The 22,495-nt window shown below is 47.2% G+C and overlaps 3 protein-coding genes across 3 annotated transcripts; 2 read left to right on the forward strand and 1 right to left on the reverse strand.

Moving 5' to 3' along the window:
* Positions 1–11,406: 11,406 nt before the first annotated feature.
* LOC307091475 (uncharacterized protein) lies at positions 11,407–14,343 on the forward strand. Its single transcript, XM_079758469.1, has 7 exons — positions 11,407–12,293; positions 12,395–12,459; positions 12,585–12,763; positions 12,892–13,148; positions 13,360–13,421; positions 13,579–13,730; positions 13,823–14,343. Exons 1-7 carry the CDS (start codon positions 11,541–11,543, stop codon positions 13,906–13,908), a joined length of 1,554 nt encoding a protein of 517 aa, XP_079614595.1. The 5' UTR covers positions 11,407–11,540; the 3' UTR covers positions 13,909–14,343.
* A 150-nt stretch (positions 14,344–14,493) lies between these two features.
* Positions 14,494–18,399, forward strand: LOC307091478 (claudin domain-containing protein 1-like). Its single transcript, XM_079758473.1, has 4 exons — positions 14,494–15,323; positions 15,449–15,556; positions 15,761–15,898; positions 16,783–18,399. The coding sequence occupies exons 1-4, from the start codon at positions 15,029–15,031 to the stop codon at positions 17,001–17,003; spliced, it is 762 nt and encodes a 253-aa protein (XP_079614599.1). The 5' UTR covers positions 14,494–15,028; the 3' UTR covers positions 17,004–18,399.
* Positions 18,400–18,520: 121 nt separating this feature from the next.
* LOC307091477 (N-acyl-aromatic-L-amino acid amidohydrolase (carboxylate-forming) B-like) lies at positions 18,521–21,863 on the reverse strand (the record flags this gene model as incomplete). The annotated part of the gene is made up of 7 exons (XM_079758472.1): positions 21,803–21,863; positions 20,785–21,048; positions 20,074–20,269; positions 19,802–19,895; positions 19,602–19,709; positions 19,152–19,264; positions 18,521–18,769 (listed from the first exon to the last, which is right to left on the reverse strand). The coding sequence occupies exons 2-7, from the start codon at positions 21,039–21,041 to the stop codon at positions 18,521–18,523; spliced, it is 1,017 nt and encodes a 338-aa protein (XP_079614598.1). The 5' UTR covers positions 21,042–21,048; positions 21,803–21,863.
* Positions 21,864–22,495: the final 632 nt, after the last annotated feature.

Here is a 22,495-nt window from a genome sequence, read left to right on the forward strand (position 1 = left end):
TTCTTCTTTTAACAAAGGACATCTATGGCTCAATCGAACAATACTGAAGCAGAAGTAGAGCTTGAGTTTCAGCCAACTGCTTCTCCACAAGCGATCCCACAGGCTGAGGAGGTTCGAAGTACCCTGGTCCAAGGACTGAACAACCCGAACATAACCTCTAACCTCACTGTAGATACGGCAAGCATTACGATCACAAGTATGTCAACCCTTTGCAGGATCTTTCATAACATTGCTCGCCTACAATTTGGGATAACAGCAACCACAGGGAATACAGACAGTTAATTGTAAAGTTTTCGGGCTTTATTAAATACCCTTTATTTTAGTTTTACTTGCTTGACAGGACTGTGAGGGGAAAAAAAGGAAACATTCTTTACCTTTTGTTAAGGACTGCAAGTTAAAGGTTAAAGGTGCTTTAATTAATATTTAATAGCTATTATAAGAGTGTAACTTGTTAGGCACGGCTTTGCCACCTGTCAGCTACTAGTGAGTGAAATGGGCTGTGAGATTATAATTTCTGACCAATTTGGGAACCTCATAGGCAGAAATATCACAAAAGAAATTGTTTGAAGGAAACCCCATCTGATTGTTTTACCAGGGGATAATCATTTCGGGGCAGGATATCTTAATACAGATATGATGGATTGAACCGCATTGTTTAACTATACATTTCAGAGTTACTGTTTTAAAGAGGTTTTAAATCATTAGAAAAAGCCTTTCAACTTTTCAACCCTTGAAATTTTGCTTTTGCAGAAACTCCAACTATTACAACAACTATCTGTTCTCCGGCAACTACTGCTGGATTGTCAACCACCCCTGGAAGTTCAACCACCACTACTAGATCAACAACTGGTGAATCAACAACCACTGGAGGATTCACAATGACTGCAGAACCAACAACAACTGCAGGATCAACAACGACAGGAGGATCAACAACGACTGGAGGATCAACAACTACTGGAGGATCAACTACCACCACAGGATCAACATTTGGAGGACCAACAACCACTGGAGGGTCAATAACCACAGGGGGTTCCACAACTGGAGGATCAACAACCACTGCAGAATCAACAACAACTGGAGGATCATCAACCACTGGAGGACCAACAACAACTGGGGGTTCAACAACCACTGTTGTAACTACAACTACGGGAGATTCAACAACTGGAGCATCAACAACCACTACTGGATCAACAACTGGACGACCAACAACCACTGGAGGATCAATAACCACTGAAGGATCAATAACCACTGGAGGACCAACAACAACTGGAGGATCAATAACCACTGGAGGTCAAACCACCACTGGAAGACCAACAACCACAACTGGAGAATCAATAACCACTGGGGGTTCCACAACAACTGGGGATTCAACAACCACTGTTGTATCTACAACTACGAGAGGTTCAACCACTGCAGGATCAACAACCACTGGAGGATCAATAACCACTGGAGGACCAACAACAACTGGGGGTCCAACAACCCCTGGAGGATCAACAACCACTGCAGGATCAACAGCGACTGAAGAATCAATAATCACTGGGGGTTCTACAACAAGTGGGGATTCAACAACCACTGCTGTATCTACAACTACGGGAGGTTCAACCACTGCAGGATCAACAACCACTGGAGGATCAATTACCACTGGAGGACCAACAACAACAACTGGGGGTTCAACAACCACTGCTGTATCTACAACTACGGGAGGTTCAACAACTGGAGGACCAACAACCACTGGAGGATCAACAACCACTGCAGGATCAACAGCGACTGGAGAATCAATAACCGCTGGGGGTTCAACAACTGGAGGATCAACAACCACTGGGAGATCAACAACCACTGGGGGATCAACAACCGCTGGAGGACCAACAACAACTGGAGGACCAACAACAGCTGGAGGAACAACAACCACTGGAGGATCAATAACAACTGGAAGTTCCACAACAGGAGGTTCAACAACTGCAGGATCAACAACCACTGCAGGATCAACAACCAGTGGAGGATCAATAACCACTGGAGGACCAACAACAACAACTGGGGGTTCAACAATCACTGTTGTATCTACAACTACGGGAGGTTCATCAACTGCAGGATCAACAACCACTGGAGGACAAACAACCATGGGAGGACCAACAACAACAACTGGGGGTTCAACAACTGAAGGACCAACAACTACTGGAGGATCAATAACCACTGGAGGATCAATAACAACTGGAGGATCAATAACCACTGGAGGACCAACAACAACTGGGGGATCAACCACTGGAGGATCAATAACCACTGGAGGATCAACAACCACTGGAGGATCAATAACCACTGGAGGATCAACAACCACTGGGGGATCAACAACTGCTGGAGGACCAACAACCGCTGGAGGATCAACAACAACTGGCGATTCAACAACTGCTGTTGTATCTTCAACTATGGGAGGTTCAACAAATGCAGAATCAATAACAACTGGAACTTCCACAACTGGAGGATCAACAACAGCAGGAGGATCAACAACCACTGGAGGACAAGCAACCACTGGAGGATCAACAACCACTGGAGGATCAACAACCAATGGAGAATTAACAACCACTGGAGGATCAATGACAACTGGAAGTTCCACAACTGGAGGATCAACAACCATTGGAGGATCAACAACCACTGGAGGATCAACAACAACTGGGGGTTCAACAAACACTGTTGTATCTACAACTACGGGAGGTTCAACAACCACTGCAGGATCAACAACCACTGGAGGATCAATAACCACTGGGGGATCCACAACTGGAGGATCAACAACTCGTGGAGGACCAACAACAGCAGGAGGAACAATAACAACTGGAGGACCAACAACAACTGGAGGATCAATAAGCACTGGAGGATCATCAACCAATGCAGGATCAACAACCACTGGAGGATCAACAACCACTGCAGGATTAACAACCACTGGAGTATCAAGTACCACTGGGGGTTCCACAACTGGAGGATCAACAACCACTGGAGTACCAACAACAACTGGGGATTCAACAACTGCTGTTGTATCTACAACTACGGGAGGTTCAACAGCAGCAGGATCAACAACCACTGCAGGATCAACAACCACTGGAGGACCATCAACCACTGGACGACAAACAACCACCGGAGGATCAATAACAACTGGAAGTTCCACAACTGGAGGATCAACAACCACTGGTAGTTCTACAACAACTGGAGGATCAACAGCTGGAGGGTCAACAACAGCTGGGGGATCAACACGCACAGAAGGATCAACTACTGGAGGGTCAGTAACAACAGGAGTGTCAACATTAAATGCGGGATTAACAACCACTGGAGAATCAACAACAACAGGAGGATCAACAACCACTGGAGGATCAACAACCACAGGAGGATCCACAACGGCTGCAGGATCAACAACCACTGGACGATCATCAACCACTGGAGGACAAAGAACTACTGCAGGATCAACAACCACTGGAGGATCAATAACCACTGAACGATCATCAACTACTGGAGGACAAACAACTACTGGAGGATCAACAACCACTGGAGAATCGATAACCATTGGGGGTTCCACAACTGGAGGATCAACAACAGCAGGAGGATCAACAACCACTGGAGGACCAACAACAACTGGGGATTCAACAACCGCTGTTGTATCTACAACTACGGGAGGTTCAACAACTGCAGGATCAACAACAACTGGAGGATCAACAACCACTGGAGGATCAACAACCACTGGAGGATCAATAACAACGGGATTTTCCACCACTGGAGGATCAACAACCACTGCAGGATCAACAACCACTGCAGGATCAACAACCACTGCAGGATTAACAACCACTGCAGATTCAATAACCACTGGGGGTTCCACGACTGGAGGATCATCAACCACTGGAGGATCAACAACTACTGGAGGACCAACAACCACAACTGGAGGATCAATTACCACTAGGGGTTCCACAACTGGAGGATCAACAACAGCAGGAGGATCAACAACCACTGGAGGGCCAACAACAACTGGGGATTCAACAACTGCTGTTGTATCTACAACTACGGGAGGTTCAACAGCAGCAGGATCAACAACCACTGCAGGATCAACAACCACTGGAGGATCATCAACCACTGGAGGACAAACAACTACTGGAGGATCAACAACCACTGGAGGACCATCAACCACTGGACGACAAACAACCACTGGAGTATTAACAACCACTGCAGGATCAATAACCACTGGGGGTTCCACAACTGGAGGATCATCAACCACTGGAGGATCAACAACCACTGGAGGACCAACAACAACAACTGGAGGATCAATTACCACTGGAGGTTCTACAACTGGAGGATCAACAACAGCAGGAGGATCAACAACCACTGGAGGACCAACAACAACTGGGGATTCAACAACCGCTGTTGTATCTACAACTACGGGAGGTTCAACAACTGCAGGATCAACAACAGCAGGAGGATCAACAACCACTGGGGATTCAACAACCGCTGTTGTATCTACAGCTACGGGAGGATCAACAACTGCAGGATCAACAACTGCAGGATCAACAACCACTGCAGAATCAACAACCACTGGAGGATCAATAACCACTGTACGATCATCAACAACTGGAGGACAAACAACTACTGGAGGATCAACAACCACTGCCGAATCAACAACCACTGGAGGATCAATAACCACTGTACGATCATCAACAACCGGAGGCCAAACAACTACTGGAGGATCAACAACCACTGGAGGATCAATAACAACTGGAAGTTCCACAACTGGAGGATCAACAACCACTGGTAGTTCTACAACAACTGGAGGATCAACAGCTGGAGGGTCAACAACAGCTGGGGGATCAACACGCACAGAAGGATCAACTACTGGAGGGTCAGTAACAACAGGAGTGTCGACATTAAATGCGGGATTAATAACCACTGGAGAATCAACAACAACAGGAGGATCAACAACCACTGGAGGATCAACAACCACACGAGGATCCACAACGGCTGCAGGATCAACAACCACTGGACGATCATCAACCACTGGAGGACAAAGAACTACTGCAGGATCAACAACCACTGGGGGATCAATAACCACTGAACGATCATCAACTACTGGAGGACAAACAACTACTGGAGGATCAACAACCACTGGAGAATCGATAACCATTGCGGGTTCCACAACTGGAGGATCAACAACAGCAGGAGGATCAACAACCACTGGAGGACCAACAACAACTGGGGATTCAACAACCGCCGTTGTATCTACAACTACGGGAGGTTCAACAACTGCAGGATCAACAACAACTGGAGGATCAACAACCACTGGAGGATCAACAACCACTGGAGGATCAATAACAACGGGAAGTTCCACCACTGGAGGATCAACAACCACTGGAGGATCAACAACCACTGCAGGATCAACAACCACTGCAGGATCAACAACCACTGCAGGATTAACAACCACTGCAGGTTCAATAACCACTGGGGGTTCCACGACTGGAGGATCATCAACCACTGGAGGATCAACAACTACTGGAGGACCAACAACCACAACTGGAGGATCAATTACCACTAGGGGTTCCACAACTGGAGGATCAACAACAGCAGGAGGATCAACAACCACTGGAGGACCAACAACAACTGGGGATTCAACAACTGCTGTTGTATCTACAACTACGGGAGGTTCAACAGCAGCAGGATCAACAACCACTGCAGGATCAACAACCACTGGAGGATCATCAACCACTGGAGGACAAACAACTACTGGAGGATCAACAACCACTGGAGGACCATCAACCACTGGACGACAAACAACCACTGCAGGATCAATAACCACTGGGGGTTCCACAACTGGAGGATCATCAACCACTGGAGGATCAACAACCACTGGAGGACCAACAACCACAACTGGAGGATCAATTACCACTGGGGGTTCCACAACTGGAGGATCAACAACAGCAGGAGGATCAACAACCACTGGAGGACCAACAACAACTGGGGATTCAACAACCGCTGTTGTATCTACAACTACGGGAGGTTCAACAACTGCAGGATCAACAACCACTGGGCAGTCATCAACCACTGGAGGACCACCGACAACAACTGGGGGTTCAACAACCACTGTTGTATCTACAAGTACGGGAAGTTCAACAACTGGAGGACCACCAACCACTGGAGGATCAATAACCACTGGAGGACCAACAACCTTTGGAGGATCAATAACCACTCGAGGACAAACAACCACTGGAGGATCAACAACCAATGGAGGATCAACAACAACTGGAAGTTCCACAACTGGAGGATCAACAACCACTGGAGGATCAACGACCACCGGAGGACCAACAACAACTGGGGGTTCAACAGCCAATGTTGTATCTACAACTACTGGAGGTCTAACAAGCACAGGAGATTCATCAATAACTGGAGGTTCAACCTCAACTGACAGTTCAACAATGACTCAAGGGTCATCAACAACTGGAGTTTCAGCAACAACTGGTGGATCGACAACAACTGGTAGTTCTACAACAACTGGAGGATCAACAGCTGGAGCATCAACAACAGCTGGGGGATCAACACCCACAGAGGGATCAACTACAACAGGAGGATCAACAACCACTGGAGGATCAATAACCACTGAACGATCATCAACCACTGGAGGACAAACAACTACTGGAGGATCAACAACAACTGGAGGATCAACAACCACTGGAGGATCAACAACCAATGCAGGATCAACAACCACTGGAGGATCAACAACAGCAGGAGGATCAACAACCACTGGAGGACAGACAACAACTGGGGATTCAACAACCGCTGTTGCATCTACAACTACGGGAGGTTCAACAACTGGAGGATCAATAACCACTGGGCGATCATCAACCACTGGAGGACCAACAACAACTGGGGGTTCAACAACCACTGTTGTATCTACAACTACGGGAGGTTCAACAATTGGAGGACCAACAACCACTGGAGGATCAATAACCACTGGAGGACAAACAACCACTGAACGATCATCAACTACTGGAGGACAAACAACTACTGGAGGATCAACAACCACTGGAGAATCAATAACCACTGGGGGTTCCACAACTGGAGGATCAACAACAGCAGGAGGATCAACAACCACTGGAGGACCAACAACAACTGGGGATTCAACAACCGCCGTTGTATCTACAACTATGGGAGGTTCAACAACTGCAGGATCAACAACAACTGGAGGATTAACAACCACTGGAGGTTCAACCTCAACTGACAGTTCAACAATGACTCAAGGGTCATCAACAACTGGAGTTTCAGCAACAACTGGTGGATCGACAACAACTGGTAGTTCTACAACAACTGGAGGATCAACAGCTGGAGCATCAACAACAGCTGGGGGATCAACACCCACAGAGGGATCAACTACAACAGGAGGATCAACAACCACTGGAGGATCAATAACCACTGAACGATCATCAACCACTGGAGGACAAACAACTACTGGAGGATCAACAACAACTGGAGGATCAACAACCACTGGAGGATCAACAACCAATGCAGGATCAACAACCACTGGAGGATCAACAACAGCAGGAGGATCAACAACCACTGGAGGACAGACAACAACTGGGGATTCAACAACCGCTGTTGCATCTACAACTACGGGAGGTTCAACAACTGGAGGATCAATAACCACTGGGCGATCATCAACCACTGGAGGACCAACAACAACTGGGGGTTCAACAACCACTGTTGTATCTACAACTACGGGAGGTTCAACAATTGGAGGACCAACAACCACTGGAGGATCAATAACCACTGGAGGACAAACAACCACTGAACGATCATCAACTACTGGAGGACAAACAACTACTGGAGGATCAACAACCACTGGAGAATCAATAACCACTGGGGGTTCCACAACTGGAGGATCAACAACAGCAGGAGGATCAACAACCACTGGAGGACCAACAACAACTGGGGATTCAACAACCGCCGTTGTATCTACAACTATGGGAGGTTCAACAACTGCAGGATCAACAACAACTGGAGGATTAACAACCACTGGAGGATCAACAACCACTGGAGGATCAATAACAACTGGAAGTTCCACTACTGGAGGATCAACAACCACTGGGGGTTCAACAACCACTGTTGTATCTACAACTACGGGAGGTTCAACAACCGCTTCAGTATCAACAACTACTGGAGGATCAACAACCACTGCAGGATCAACAACCACTGCAGGATTAACAACCACTGCAGGATCAATAACCACTGGAGGACCAACAACCACAACTGGAGGATCAATTACCACTGCGGGTTCCACAACTGGAGGATCAACAACAGCAGGAGGATCAACAACCACTGGAGGTCCAACAACAACTGGGGATTCAACAACCGCTGTTGTATCTACAACTACGGGAGGTTCAACAACTGCAGGATCAACAACCACTGGGCAGTCATCAACCACTGGAGGACCAACGACAACAACTGGGGGTTCAACAACCACTGTTGTATCTACAAGTACGGGAGGTTCAACAACTGGAGGACCAACAACCACTGGAGGATCAATAACCACTGGAGGACCAACAACCTCTGGAGGATCAATAACCACTCGAGGACAAACAACCACTGGAGGATCAACAACAACTGGAAGTTCCACAACTGGAGGATCAACAACCACTGGAGGATCAACAACCACCAGAGGACCAACAACAACTGGGGGTTCAACAGCCAATGTTGTATCTACAACTACGGGAGGTGTAACAAGCACAGGAGATTCATCAATAACTGGAGGTTCAACCTCAACTGACAGTTCAACAATGACCCAAGGGTCATCAACAACTGGAGTTTCAGCAACAACTGGTGGATCGACAACAACTGGTAGTCCTACAACAACTGGAGGATCAACAGCTGGAGCGTCAACAACAGCTGGGGGATCAACACCCACAGAGGGATCAACTACAACAGGAGGATCAACAACCACTGCAGGATCAACAACCACTGGACGATCAACAACCACTGGACGATCAACAACAGCAGGAGGATCAACAACCACTGGGGGACAGACAACAACTGGGGATTCAGCAAACGCTGTTGTATCTACAACTACGGGAGGTTCAACAACTGCAGGATCGACAACCACTGGGCAGTCATCAACCACTGGAGGACCAACAACAACAACTGGGGGTTCAACAACCACTGTTGTATCTACAACTACGGGAGGTTCAACAATTGGAGGACCAACAACCACTGGAGGATCAATAACCACTGGAGGACCAACAACTTTTGGAGGATCAATAACCACTGGAGGACAAACAACCACTGGAGGATCAATGACAACTGGAGAATCAACCACCACCGGAGGTCCAACAACAACTGGGGGTTCAACAACCAATGTTGTATCTACAACTACGGGAGGTGTGACAAGCACCGGAGATTCATCAATAACTGGAGGTTCAACCTCAACTGGTAGTTCAACAATGACTCAAGGGTCATCAACCACTGGAGTTTCAACAACAACTGGTGGATCGACAACAACTGGTAGTTCTACAACAACTGGAGGATCAACAGCTGGAGGGTCAACAACAGCTGGGGGATCAACACCCACAGAAGGATCAACTACTGGAGGGTCAGTAACAACAGGAGTGTCAACATTAAATGTGGGATCAACAACCACTGGAGTATCAACAACAACAGGAGGATCAACAACCACTGGAGGATCAACAACCACTGGAGGATCAACAACAGCAGGAGGATCAATAACCACTGGAGGACAGACAACAACTGGGGATTCAACAACCGCTGTTGCATCTACAACTACGGGAGGTTCAACAACTGGAGGATCAATAACCACTGGGCGATCATCAACCACTGGAGGACCAACAACAACTGGGGGTTCAACAACCACTGTTGTATCTACAACTACGGGAGGTTCAACAATTGGAGGACCAACAACCACTGGAGGATCAATAACCACTGGAGGACCAACAACCTTTGGAGGATCAATAACCACTGGAGGACAAACAACCACTGAACGATCATCAACTACTGGAGGACAAACAACTAATGGAGGATCAACAACCACTGGAGAATCAATAACCACTGGGGGTTCCACAACTGGAGGATCAACAACAGCAGGAGGATCAACAACCACTGGAGGACCAACAACAACTGGGGATTCAACAACCGCCGTTGTATCTACAACTATGGGAGGTTCAACAACTGCAGGATTAACAACAGGAGGATTAACAACCACTGGAGGATCAACAACCACTGGAGGATCAATAACAACTGGAAGTTCCACTACTGGAGGATCAACAACCACTGGGGGTTCAACAACCACTGTTGTATCTACAACTACGGGAGGTTCAACAACCGCTTCAGTATCAACAACTACTGGAGGATCAACAACCACTGCAGGATCAACAACCACTGCAGGATTAACAACCACTGCAGGATCAATAACCACTGGAGGACCAACAACCACAACTGGAGGATCAATTACCACTGCGGGTTCCACAACTGGAGGATCAACAACAGCAGGAGGATCAACAACCACTGGAGGTCCAACAACAACTGGGGATTCAACAACCACTGTTGTATCTACAACTACGGGAGGTTCAACAACTGCAGGATCAACAACCACTGGGCAGTCATCAACCACTGGAGGACCAACTACAACAACTGGGGGTTCAACAACCACTGTTGTATCTACAAGTACGGGAGGTTCAACAACTGGAGGACCAACAACCACTGGAGGATCAATAACCACTGGAGGACCAACAACCTTTGGAGGATCAATAACCACTCGAGGACAGACAACCACTGGAGGATCAACAACCAATGGAGGATCAACAACAACTGGAAGTTCCACAACTGGAGGATCAACAACCACTGGAGGATCAACAACCACCAGAGGACCAACAACAACTGGGGGTTCAACAGCCAATGTTGTATCTACAACTACGGGAGGTGTAACAAGCACAGGAGATTCATTAATAACTGGAGGTTCAACCTCAACTGACAGTTCAACAATGACCCAAGGGTCATCAACAACTGGAGTTTCAGCAACAACTGGTGGATCGACAACAACTGGTAGTCCTACAACAACTGGAGGATCAACAGCTGGAGCGTCAACAACAGCTGGGGGATCAACACCCACAGAGGGATCAACTACAACAGGAGGATCAACAACCACTGCAGGATCAACAACCACTGGACGATCAACAACAGCAGGAGGATCAACAACAACAACTGGGGGTTCAACAACCACTGTTGTATCTACAACTACGGGAGGTTCAACAATTGGAGGACCAACAACCACTGGAGGATCAATAACCACTGGAGGACCAACAACTTTTGGAGGATCAATAACCACTGGAGGACAAACAACCACTGGAGGATCAATGACAACTGGAGGATCAATGACAACTGGAGAATCAACCACCACCGGAGGTCCAACAACAACTGGGGGTTCAACAACCAATGTTGTATCTACAACTACGGGAGGTGTGACAAGCACCGGAGATTCATCAATAACTGGAGGTTCAACCTCAACTGGTAGTTCAACAATGACTCAAGGGTCATCAACCACTGGAGTTTCAACAACAACTGGTGGATCGACAACAACTGGTAGTTCTACAACAACTGGAGGATCAACAGCTGGAGGGTCAACAACAGCTGGGGGATCAACACCCACAGAAGGATCAACTACTGGAGGGTCAGTAACAACAGGAGTGTCAACATTAAATGTGGGATCAACAACCACTGGAGTATCAACAACAACAGGAGGATCAACAACCACTGGAGGATCAACAACCACTGGAGGATCAACAACCACTGGAGGATCAACCACCACTGGAGGATCAACAACCACTGGAGGATCATCAACCACTGAGGGTTTAACAGCTGGAGGTTCTACAACAACTGGAGGTCCAACAATCACTGGAGGATCAACAACCACTGAAGGATCAACAACCACTGGAGGATCAACAACCACTGGATTATCAACAACCACTGGAGGATCCACAACAACTGGAGTATCATCAACAACCACACAGGGTACAACAACAGGAGTAACAACAACAACAGGAGGATCAACAACCTCTGGAGGTCCCACAACAAGTGGCGGATCAACAACCACTGGAGCATCAACAACAACAGGAATATCAATAACAACTGGAGGTTCAGAAACCACTGAAGCCCCTACAATTACCCCTCCAGTTTTTGTTTTCACCGCAGTGATAATACAGATATTTATTCCAGCTTATAATGATAATACCTCGCCTGAATATCAACAGCTTGAGACCACAGTTGTGATAACGGTCAGTAAAAATATATAATATTCAAACGATTATTTTTTTTAATTCGCATTTTTCGAATAAATATAAAGTTAGAATGCTGAATTCATTTATTTTGCTTTCAGTGTAACGCAATCTACAGTGCTCAATTTGGCGACCGGTTCATTCGGACAATTGTCATCGGATTCAGGTAATATTAATAGAGGAATTAATTCATTTCAATCTGTCCCTGAATGTTACAGATTCCAATTATCAAGAACCATCGTTCATATACTATGTGACGAGACCTAATTATATTTTCTTCTTTTAACAAAGGATCTCTACGACTCGATCGACTAATACTGAAGCAGAAGTAGAGCTTGAGTTTCAGCCAACTGCTCCTTCACAAGAGATCCCACAGGCTGAGGAGGTTCGAAGAACCCTGGTCCAAGGACTGAACAACCCGAACATAACCTCTAACCTCACTCTAGATACGGCAAGCATTACGATCACAAGTATGTCAACCCTTTGCAGGATCTTTCATAACATTGCTCGCCTACAATTTGAAATAACAGCAACCTGGGAAATCTCAGAAGCAAGTCTGGTTCCAAAACGTTACACCCTTCATGTTTTGCTATTGCAGGAGACCCAAATGCTCCTACGACCACTGCATCACCAACCGCCGCTCCGACTGCGGCTCCGACCGCGGCTCCGACCGCGGCTCCGACCGCCGCTCCGACCGCGGCTTCGACCGCCGCTCCAGGGCCCGTTGCCACCGCTGCGCCACAACTCACTTCCCGGCAGGTGGTGTTCAGATCGGCAGGAGAAACCTTCACAAATGATCTATTGAACCCATCTTCTGCTGCGTTTATTGCTCGGGCAACGCTGTTGAGGTCACAAGTAAGAAGACATGAAAACATGTTTTTAATTTACTACTGTTACCCAAGTTTTGTGTAGGCCTTTTGTTATTGTCTCTATGACAACGCCAAAGTACCTCCCAAGGCAGCACAAGACGATCTATATCAATCCGTTTATCTTATTTTGAAAAACAATAATGAAGTATTTGGTTCAAGACAGGATTAAACTAATTATTTCCTATGTATTTCTACAGCTCGAGCCCTTTTTCAGTCGGAGTTTTGGCTCCTTTAACAGTATAAACGTGGTATCATTCAGGTAAGCATCCATTTGTGACTACTCGATAACTCAACACACATAATAATCCTAATAATGAATTAAATTTATATAGCGCCTTTCAAACTCAAGGACGCTTGATACATATATCATGATCTTAATCACGAATATCATGTTGCCCTCTCTTCTCCCTCCTCAGCGATGGGTCGATCATCAACACCCTGAACGTTTTGTTCAATTCGAACTCTGTTCCTGATGCCCAACAGATTTTAAATGTGTTCACCGCTGCAGCGCAAAGCATCACAGCCTTCAACATTGACACCAGCAGTATAACTGTGGAGGGACAAACAGGTAAGGAACACATGGTCAACCAGTGCCCTCTAAATTCTGTCTCTGAACCTTTTCCTCTTGTTTTACATTGTTGTATGTTTTTTTTGTTTCAGTTTCAACCGGAGTCACCCACAAGAGCAGTGTCCTCACTGCGTTGGTGTTAGTGGCACTATCCTGGCGTCTGTCCAGACATAGTTAGTGTCGGCTTGTCTGTCTACCTGAATCTTGGGATGCACGATAAATATATATATGATTAATTATCAGAAAGGAGGTGTCGGTAGGATCTATTGGGCTGCATTAAAGATGATATGTATAGTCCAAATTATATGTAATGAATGTACGATAAATAATAATAGATAATAGTTAATGTACGATAAATGTGACTCTCAGGTAATGAATTTATACTGGATGGGCGTTGAAGGAATATATAAGAAAGATTTCCACTGATTCAAGTTATTTATGTGATGCATGCATGTAGGCCTATTCATTTGAATTATTCAACCATATTGTATTCTGTGAGGTTATATTGCTTTATCCTTATAAATGAAGCCATCGTTATTATTGAATTTTTTGCAAAAGTTGGATCAAGCAATGAAACGAATAATAAACTTTAATTTTGACATTTTTATTCTTATTGATGGTTATTATTTTGAACCTGTTCCTAATTCCTTTGATATATTTATATTGCCGTTTCCGTATCAGAGCGTTATTGAATTAAAAACTGCATTACCCAGCATTCCGCTCCCTCCAGCAATTCCCGGAAAAGGAAAAAGCATGGATTAGTGTTTACAACACAAGCCCTGTTGCCTCTTGTACTACAGAGCTACTGTGTTGTGGCTGTAACCAAACCGACATAAGCGCGGCGTAATTCGGACCAGCACATGCCGATGTTGGCCGATATATATACATAGTTAATTCTTCAAATACAATCCCAATTGTATTTTCTTGCCGCAGCGGCAGAAGTGCCCGGCGGCGGGCGGCTGAAGTGGGGCCGGGGAACAGATGGCCCGGCCGAGCTGCGCCACAGGTCCCGAATGAACAGTGTTGACACCAGTGCTGCAGGCGGGTAACAAGACCTCATGTCTCAGTCATAGCACAGCAAATAGGTTAGACACGTCACTACTTTTGTTTTTGTTTTACACACGCGCGGAAGGAAGCGGTTCGGGGATATCTTTATCGGGGCTGTTTTGTAGGGGACTGCGATGGGAAAACCCACGGCCACTTGATCCACTCAAAGCCCGCGCAATCGCCCGCTCCACATCTCTCCTAATCCCCCCCCCCCCCCCCCCGTTTGCGTTTTCTCGCGGCTGGGTTAAACAATGGTGGACAACCGCTACGCCACGGCGCTGGTGATCAGCTGCGTGCTGAGCGCCCTGGCCACCGTGTACCTGGCCGTGGCGGTGGGCACGCAGCACTGGTTTCAGTACTCTAGCCCCGGGGTGCGCGGCGAGGCCAACATGTCCGACCTGCGCTCCATGCACGAAGAGTTCAAGGACGGGGAGTTCGACGAGAAGATGTACAGCGACACGCTGTTCCGCCTGAACGGTTCCCTGGGCCTCTGGTGGCGCTGCGTCCTGGTGCCGGAGGGAGCCCAATGGCACAAGGAGCCACAAGGTACTACGCTTACACCCCCGCCCCCCGCTATCCCCAGACTCACCGTTCACACACACACCCGCACCACCAAATACACGGTCACACTTGTGTCACATATTTAAACTCTGAGGATCGGTCCATTTCAGATATTGAGCTGGTGATGGAGTGTCGGAGCTTCACGTTGGCTCAGCAGTTCACCCCCAAGTACAAAGAGCCCGGGAACCACAACAGCGGCGAGGACATGTTGCGCACCTGTACGTATTCGATTCAGAGCAACGATATTGTCGTCGTAGACGCGTACAGCAACAGCATTGTGCTGTCCCGGGTACAGTGGTCGTTTAGAGCGAGTTAAAATGAGTTCTTAATTAATTCAAGTGTCATCTGCTGCCTCTTCATTGAACATTAGGCGCCGTCATTGACGCACACAAATGTGTGTGTGTGTGTGTGTGTGTGTGTAGACCTATGGAGGTGCCAGTTCCTGTTGCCGCTGGTGTCCCTTGGCCTGGTGTTGCTGGCCGCCTTAATCGGGTTCTGTGCTTGTCTGTGCCGAAGCCTTTCCCCCACCCTGGGCTTAGGGGTGCTCCACCTCTTGGCCGGTAAGCCTCCACAACGTCACACCTGCGCAGGTGTCTGGCCTGTCACTAAAGCAGTGGCGCATTGTCACGTGTTCATCATTTCATTTATTTGTTCAAAAGACAGTGCACATTGATCTACATTTCTGTATATGTGCCAGGGTTAGCCAGCAGTCTAGTTTTCAACTGTAGTCCTTTGGCGAGATGTTAAGTTGGGCACAGCTTTATATCATAAATCTATAAACAGTTTCGAGAGATAATATGCAAATTAAAAAAGTGAAGAGTGTGCCTCCCACTGAATCACAAATAGATCCAAAAGATGACTGAACAGTGTTTTACTGCAATCGCCCAAAAAAACATGACGGCAAATGTGATTATTTCAAATCTTTGGGTACCTAAAACCGACTTTCACTGAGTTTTAATATTTGTTTCTTCTTGTGTCCAACCCCTTCCCCAACCACCACCTCCACCTCTTACCACCTCCACCTCTTTCGCCACTTACCCCCCCGTCTCCCCAACTCCACCACCACCTCAACCCCTTCCACCACCACCACCACCCCAACCTCTTTCACAACCACCACCACCACCTCAATCCCTTCCACCACCACCACCACCCCAACCTTCCACCACCACCACCACCACCCCAACCTTCCACCACCACCTCAATGCCTTCCACCACCACCACCTCAATCCCTTCCACCACCACCACCTCAACCTCTTTCACCACCACCTCAACCTTTCACCACCACCACCCATTTCACCACCACAACAACCTCCACCCCTTGCCCCACCACGTTAAACCCTTCCACCACCATCTCCACCCACCCCACCACCACCACAACCTCAACCCCTTCCATCTACCCCGTCACAACCTCCACCTACCCCTTCCACCACCCCCACACCCCAAGGCCTGTGCACCCTGGCCACGGTGTGCTGTTTCCTGGCCGGCATGGACCTGCTGCACCGGGTGTCGGTGCTGCCGGACGGCGTGGACGGCTCGCTGGGCTGGTCCCTCTACCTGGCCCTCATCTCCTCCCCTCTGCACATGATGGCCGCCGCCCTGCTCATCTGGGCAGCGCGCAGCCACGGTCAGAACTACTACCGCATGACGGCCTACCGCGTGGCGTGAACAACTTCCCCCATGAGCACCAGGAGGGGGACCTCTGTGGTGAACCTCCCCCCCCCCCCCCTTTGAGGACCTCCAGGGGGGACCTTACTTTGTTTTGTATTTATTATTCTTAGTATATTATTTGTATTGTTATTATTCTGGGTATTTTGAGTGCTGTTTTGGACCTTGTTTACGGTCCTATGCTAATTCAGAGCTAGCTAGATTAGCTTTATTGAGCTAGCTTCTGGTGTGCTAAAGCAAGTGGACAGTTTGGTTGTTAGAATATATATATATATATATATATATATATATATAATATTATTGTATTGTAATTGGACCTACTGGATTTAGTATAGGATTAATTGTCCTTGCGGGATCTAGATATCGATCTAGGGGTGTTCCGGCAAAAAATAAAGGGAGATATTTTTCATAGGACATCAGTCTATCTGGTTTTCAACTTTCAGTACAGCTGTGGTCAGTATTGGTTTCTACCTCCCCCTTCGTTTTGATATTGCTTTTGTATTATTGAATGATAGCATGGTATCGTCTGTTTTGATAAAGTCGTGATCTACTATTATATGTTCAGTGATTCGTTAATCCCAATTCAACTATTTAAATATTTGACTTTCCTGAAATCTCAATAACAGTCTTTATTTAATCCAATCATTTTTGCATTTTGGTAAATTGTATTTGTTTATTATTAATCTTTGTTTTGTAAAAAGGAATCAGTTAAATAATTTATATATATATATCCTGGTCTTGTTTTGATATATTTCAGATTTCAATTCGAGTGTACTTTTGCAAGCTTTGGAGAATTTGTATTTCCTCAAGCAGCAGGGAATTTTGAGCTCCATGAATGTATTTCAAAGGCTGAAAAAGATGAATTACTGTTTGTTACTCTATCATTAAGGTTACTTTTCTTGGGTTATATTACGGTTATTACAGTTAATTTAAAACACAAATTAACAAATGCGTTGTTGAGAAAGTGTTACATTCACAGGTGCGTATGGCCGACATTAATTAGTTGGAAGCTTGTGATTGAAAGTAAGAGCAGTGCACGTGTTTAGGTGAAGCAGGATATTGCTTTCAGCTAATGAAACTGAAGGAAGAATCCCATGGTTAGTGGTTCTGACAACATGCTATCAGTTGGGATGAATCAGTTGTAAATGAAAACTAAATAGCTTGTAGCATAAATTGCATAGTCCCCTTTAAAGCAATGAGTTGCATTCCGACTTCAGGCAAATCGTTGACCTTGGCTTCAGTGTGCCATAGATGTTGGGGAAATATTTTTGGAAATGTGCAATTGATACATTTTCCCCTTCTGAGCTTGTGCGTGCGTTTGTGCGCATGTATGTGTGAGCAGATTGAACACAATGCAATGCTGTTTCAATAAAAAAACTTAAAAGATTACACAAAATGTTCTCGTTTTGGTTTATTGCTACCGTTTCAGCCAACAACCAGGTCGTCTTCGCCCGTGCGGCACTGGAGCTACAGTGCGGCTACACCCCCATACAGTCAGTCGTTGGGTCAGTCAGTGGCTAGTCCTCCTCTTCCTCCTCCTCAGACGTACCTGGGTCCCCTGGGTGCTCCAGGCCGCTCTTCATCTGCACCGGGGGGACCTCCACGCTCCGCCGGCGGGCCAGGGAGAGGGCGATGCCCTTCTCGTAGTAAGCACACTCGTTGATGAAGAAGGCGTATAGGGGCTCGGGCCCCTGGTAGCGCAGGGTGGCCCCCGAGAAGGTCTCGAACAGGGGGTCATTCGGACGGAGGAGGCAGAAGTCTTGGTCCTGTGGAGGGGGGGGGGGGGGGGGGGTGAGTCGAAGAATTAGCGCTGCAGAATTTGAGGTTGAATTTTTGGTAAAATGATTCAAAGTTCAAAGCCAGCTTTATCGTGAACTCTGACAATAAATAGAAAAGGATAAAATTAGGTAAAATGAAATAAAATAAGTGATATTAAAAGGTGTAATTCTGAAATCCGATCCGAATCCCGATGCGATCTTATCGGTAGGATCCGATCTCGTGCCTCGACAGTTCACACGGCCGGCGGTCAGAAGCCTTGTCGGATATCGAACCGCGGGTTACCCCGGCCGTCCTGGGACATCCGACTCACTTCACCGGCCCACTTAACAATATCTTATCATTTGTTGACGACCGCCAGGCACACGGTACCTGGAGTTCAGGATGGATGGCTGCCATGATGTTGTGTGTGTGCCGTTCTCTGGGATAGTCGATAGCGCTGACCATGGTGTAAACCTCCACCAGACCTCCCGCGAAGACGGTACCTCAAAGAGGGAAAAGACACGTCAACCGGCATGAACCTGAACCACCGAGAAGAGGCACATTCATGATTGGTGAAGTTTTGAACTTTTTGCATTTTTATGCTTTTATGACGATAGACAGGATAGACAGAAAGGTATAGGAGAGAGTGGGGAGGACATGCAGCAGAGGACCTGCGATCTATCCGGTGAGCCACCCGCAATGGTGTCCGCAATGTTTTTTTGAATTAATTTTTGTTATTAGTATCGGACTGTCTCAAATGCGAATGGGCACCATTTGAATCGACTCTTGGCCGGAGATATGTGATACAAAACCGTAGCAACAGTGATCAAGAGAGAATACCTGAGTTGAAGAGACGGACCCATTCCAACATGAGCTCCACCCCAGTCCTCATGTACGTGTAGATGTTGGATCTCACTACCCCATGGGGCTGAGGACCGATCTCCAGAGCTACAAAACAAAGAATGAATCACCGACCACATCACAGGCCCCACAGGGGAGACGCTGACGGATGAACGTAATGAAACCGTTTGCTCGCTCACCAAATCCATGTTTGCCTAGCGAGTCAAGGGAGTATGCTTCTCTGCAGGGAAGATCAAAGTGGATATATCTAACTGGTACATCGGACATATGGTGCTGAAACACAGAACAGGACTTTCACTTGAGCAAATGAACAAACCAAAACCATGAACGATTTATCGGAATAAATCGTACAAAAGTATAAACGGCAATAAAATTAAAAAGTCGGATCCTTATAGGGATAGGGAAAGTGTAACCCTTTATGCTGATGTCAGATGGATTTAAATGTGCTTGCCTGTAAATACTTGAATATATGCAGGCAGATCCAGTCTGTGTCCGAGTAGGCGATGACACACACGCCCATGTTGGCCGTGGTGTTGTGGAGGTCACACACCAGGTCCACAGCTCGCGGGCTTCCCTTGGGGCCCAACAGAACGTTCAGCTCCTGGGACCGGGCGATCTCATATGGGGTCCGGTCAGAAACCGCACTACTGCAATGAAATAAACAAACAGAGACCATTATAAAAAACGAGCTTAACCTTTAAGTAGCTATAACAATTAGGGATGCAACCCAAACATAACTTTTTATGAATTAGTCTCATTCCCACAGTTGTATTCCTACGTCATATCCGTAGACCGCCTCCATTTTGGAAGCATTCGAATGTTAGTTATTATGTTGTTAGTAAAGTTTTGTTGGTCATTGTTTAGTCATTAACCATAGGAATTTTTCTTCCTGTGGGAAGACGTTGAGTCTGTAATTGCTACAGCGTTTCACAAGCGAGACGTGGCGAAACAAAGTTTATTAGCCGAGGTTAAAGTATATTGTATTTTGTAGGCCTACAACAGGCTTAACGCTACTACAAGGGCGCTTGAGTCCTCTCCCAATGGCGGCGTTTCGCCAACAAAAGAATCCCATGATGCAATCCGATGTACAAGCCCTTTAAATACGGTAGTCGTGAATCAATAATCAATTAATGAATCCCATCCGGGCTCGTGTAGGGCCTACCTGAGTGTCGCGCGGGTAAAGCAGCGGTTCAGGTCCGTCTCGGTGTAGCGACGACACTGCTGGACCGCGCGCGGGTTCGTCAAGATGTTCGACACCGACACGACATCTTCATCCTCTTCTTCATCATCATCGACCCTCTGCTGCTTCTCCTTTAGCCGCTCCCGCACCACGTGCACCCCCGACAGCTCGTTCCCGTGCGTCCCACCGCACACCGCCACGCGGGACAACGCCGGCAAATACACCCGCTCGCGCTCCATCGTAGGCCTACCGCGGGAACGGACGCGAGAAAAAGAAGGGGAGATCAACTTTAGAGTAGCCCTGTTTTAAATCAATTACACGATTTGATTGACAGCCCTCAGTTAATTCAGGCCCGACCATTCATAGAATATACTTTCTTTCTTTCTTTCTTTAAAAGTTTTAATTGTAGAAAGTTGTATCTGGAAAGCGGTCAGGACTAGGCCTACGTCAATGAGCACCTCAATGAGCGCATCTAGAACATAGTAGTAGTAGGCCTCGGGGGGGCTTCCTGTCCCGCTGACACATGCGTGATGTTCCCGGGCTTTCTCGTGTCATGCGTCGAGCGTGCTGGAGTGTGACGACATGCAAAACAAACCTCTGCCGCCTCGCTCCTCGACAACACGAGCAGCTGGAGGAGCTCGCCTCAACTCAGGCGTCTCCCTCAACTATCCGGACACCCCCCCCCCCCCCCCCCCACACACACACACACACACACACCCACACACACACACCATCCCGAGTCCGCAGTGCTGCGTGGTCGCTTTCCACCAACGGTCGCGCAGGAGGCGTCCGGTTCGATAAGGAATGACGAGGCATTCTGAACACCCCATACCCCACTGTTGTTTCTCCGCACACACTTCGCCGTCACATCCCCCCCCCCCCCCACACACACACACTCACACTTTACTTCCACGCCGGTCGCCGGACCTCAGAGGCTTTCATGCGGTTCGCTGAGTCAGCGTTTGCACATCGCCACCCCTTGCTCCCCCTCCCCACTCACAGATCAGTAATGTACAGCAGGTTTGTCTTCCTATATTGTGTGATGCTCCCAGGGCCGCTGCTGGCCGTTTCGGTGCCCTACGCGAGCGGGGAGGGGGGGGGAGCCTCTTTCTATATATTACGTAAAAACATCTAATTTTCCGAAATTGAGCGATAGGTTATACAATTAAGAAAAAACAACGGTGGGCCTCTTCATAACTAATTTATATATTTTAAATTCAATAATGTAATATATATATATATATTTTTTTTACAAACCTTAATTTTTGGTGCCCCCCCAGGTACTTGTTGCCCTACGCACTCTGCGTACTCTGCGTATAGGGATATACGCAGATATACGCCCCCCCCCCCCCCCATACAACCCTATGGGGGCCCTCTCTGTTGGGGCGCAGTGCAATGTATAGGAGGGTAGCTTCGAGCAATGAGCCCCTTTCACGAGAACAACACGGGTTAAAAATAAATAGGTTGGCCTCACTGCGGGAGAGCACACACACACACACATATTGGGACTAAAACAGGTTTAGCTCGTTATAGTAGGCTGGCCTGTCACTGCCATAATTAGGTGTCCTTAGATACACCTGTCTTTACTGCTCCTATTACACCGGCTAAAAAGGTGTATGCTCAACTTCTATGCAGGAGATCGTATTTCTAGTCAGGTATTGGAATTCAAACACATACCCCAGACGTTAGCCGG

Source organism: Pollachius pollachius, assembly GCF_949987615.1.
Source record: "Pollachius pollachius genome assembly, chromosome: 20".
In the NCBI taxonomy this organism is placed as follows: domain Eukaryota; kingdom Metazoa; phylum Chordata; class Actinopteri; order Gadiformes; family Gadidae; genus Pollachius; species Pollachius pollachius.

Excerpts from the sequence above, each read along its gene's own strand:
- LOC307091475 (XM_079758469.1), top strand. The coding sequence starts at position 11,541 with ATGACTCAAGGGTCATCAACCACTGGAGTTTCAACAACAACTGGTGGA. Across the intron at positions 13,149-13,359 it reads CAACGCTGTTGAGGTCACAA|CTCGAGCCCTTTTTCAGTCG; the intron begins GTAAGAAGACAT and ends GTATTTCTACAG. Across the intron at positions 13,731-13,822 it reads AACTGTGGAGGGACAAACAG|TTTCAACCGGAGTCACCCAC; the intron begins GTAAGGAACACA and ends TTTTTGTTTCAG.
- LOC307091478 (XM_079758473.1), top strand. The coding sequence starts at position 15,029 with ATGGTGGACAACCGCTACGCCACGGCGCTGGTGATCAGCTGCGTGCTG. Across the intron at positions 15,324-15,448 it reads ATGGCACAAGGAGCCACAAG|ATATTGAGCTGGTGATGGAG; the intron begins GTACTACGCTTA and ends GGTCCATTTCAG. Across the intron at positions 15,557-15,760 it reads CGAGGACATGTTGCGCACCT|ACCTATGGAGGTGCCAGTTC; the intron begins GTACGTATTCGA and ends GTGTGTGTGTAG.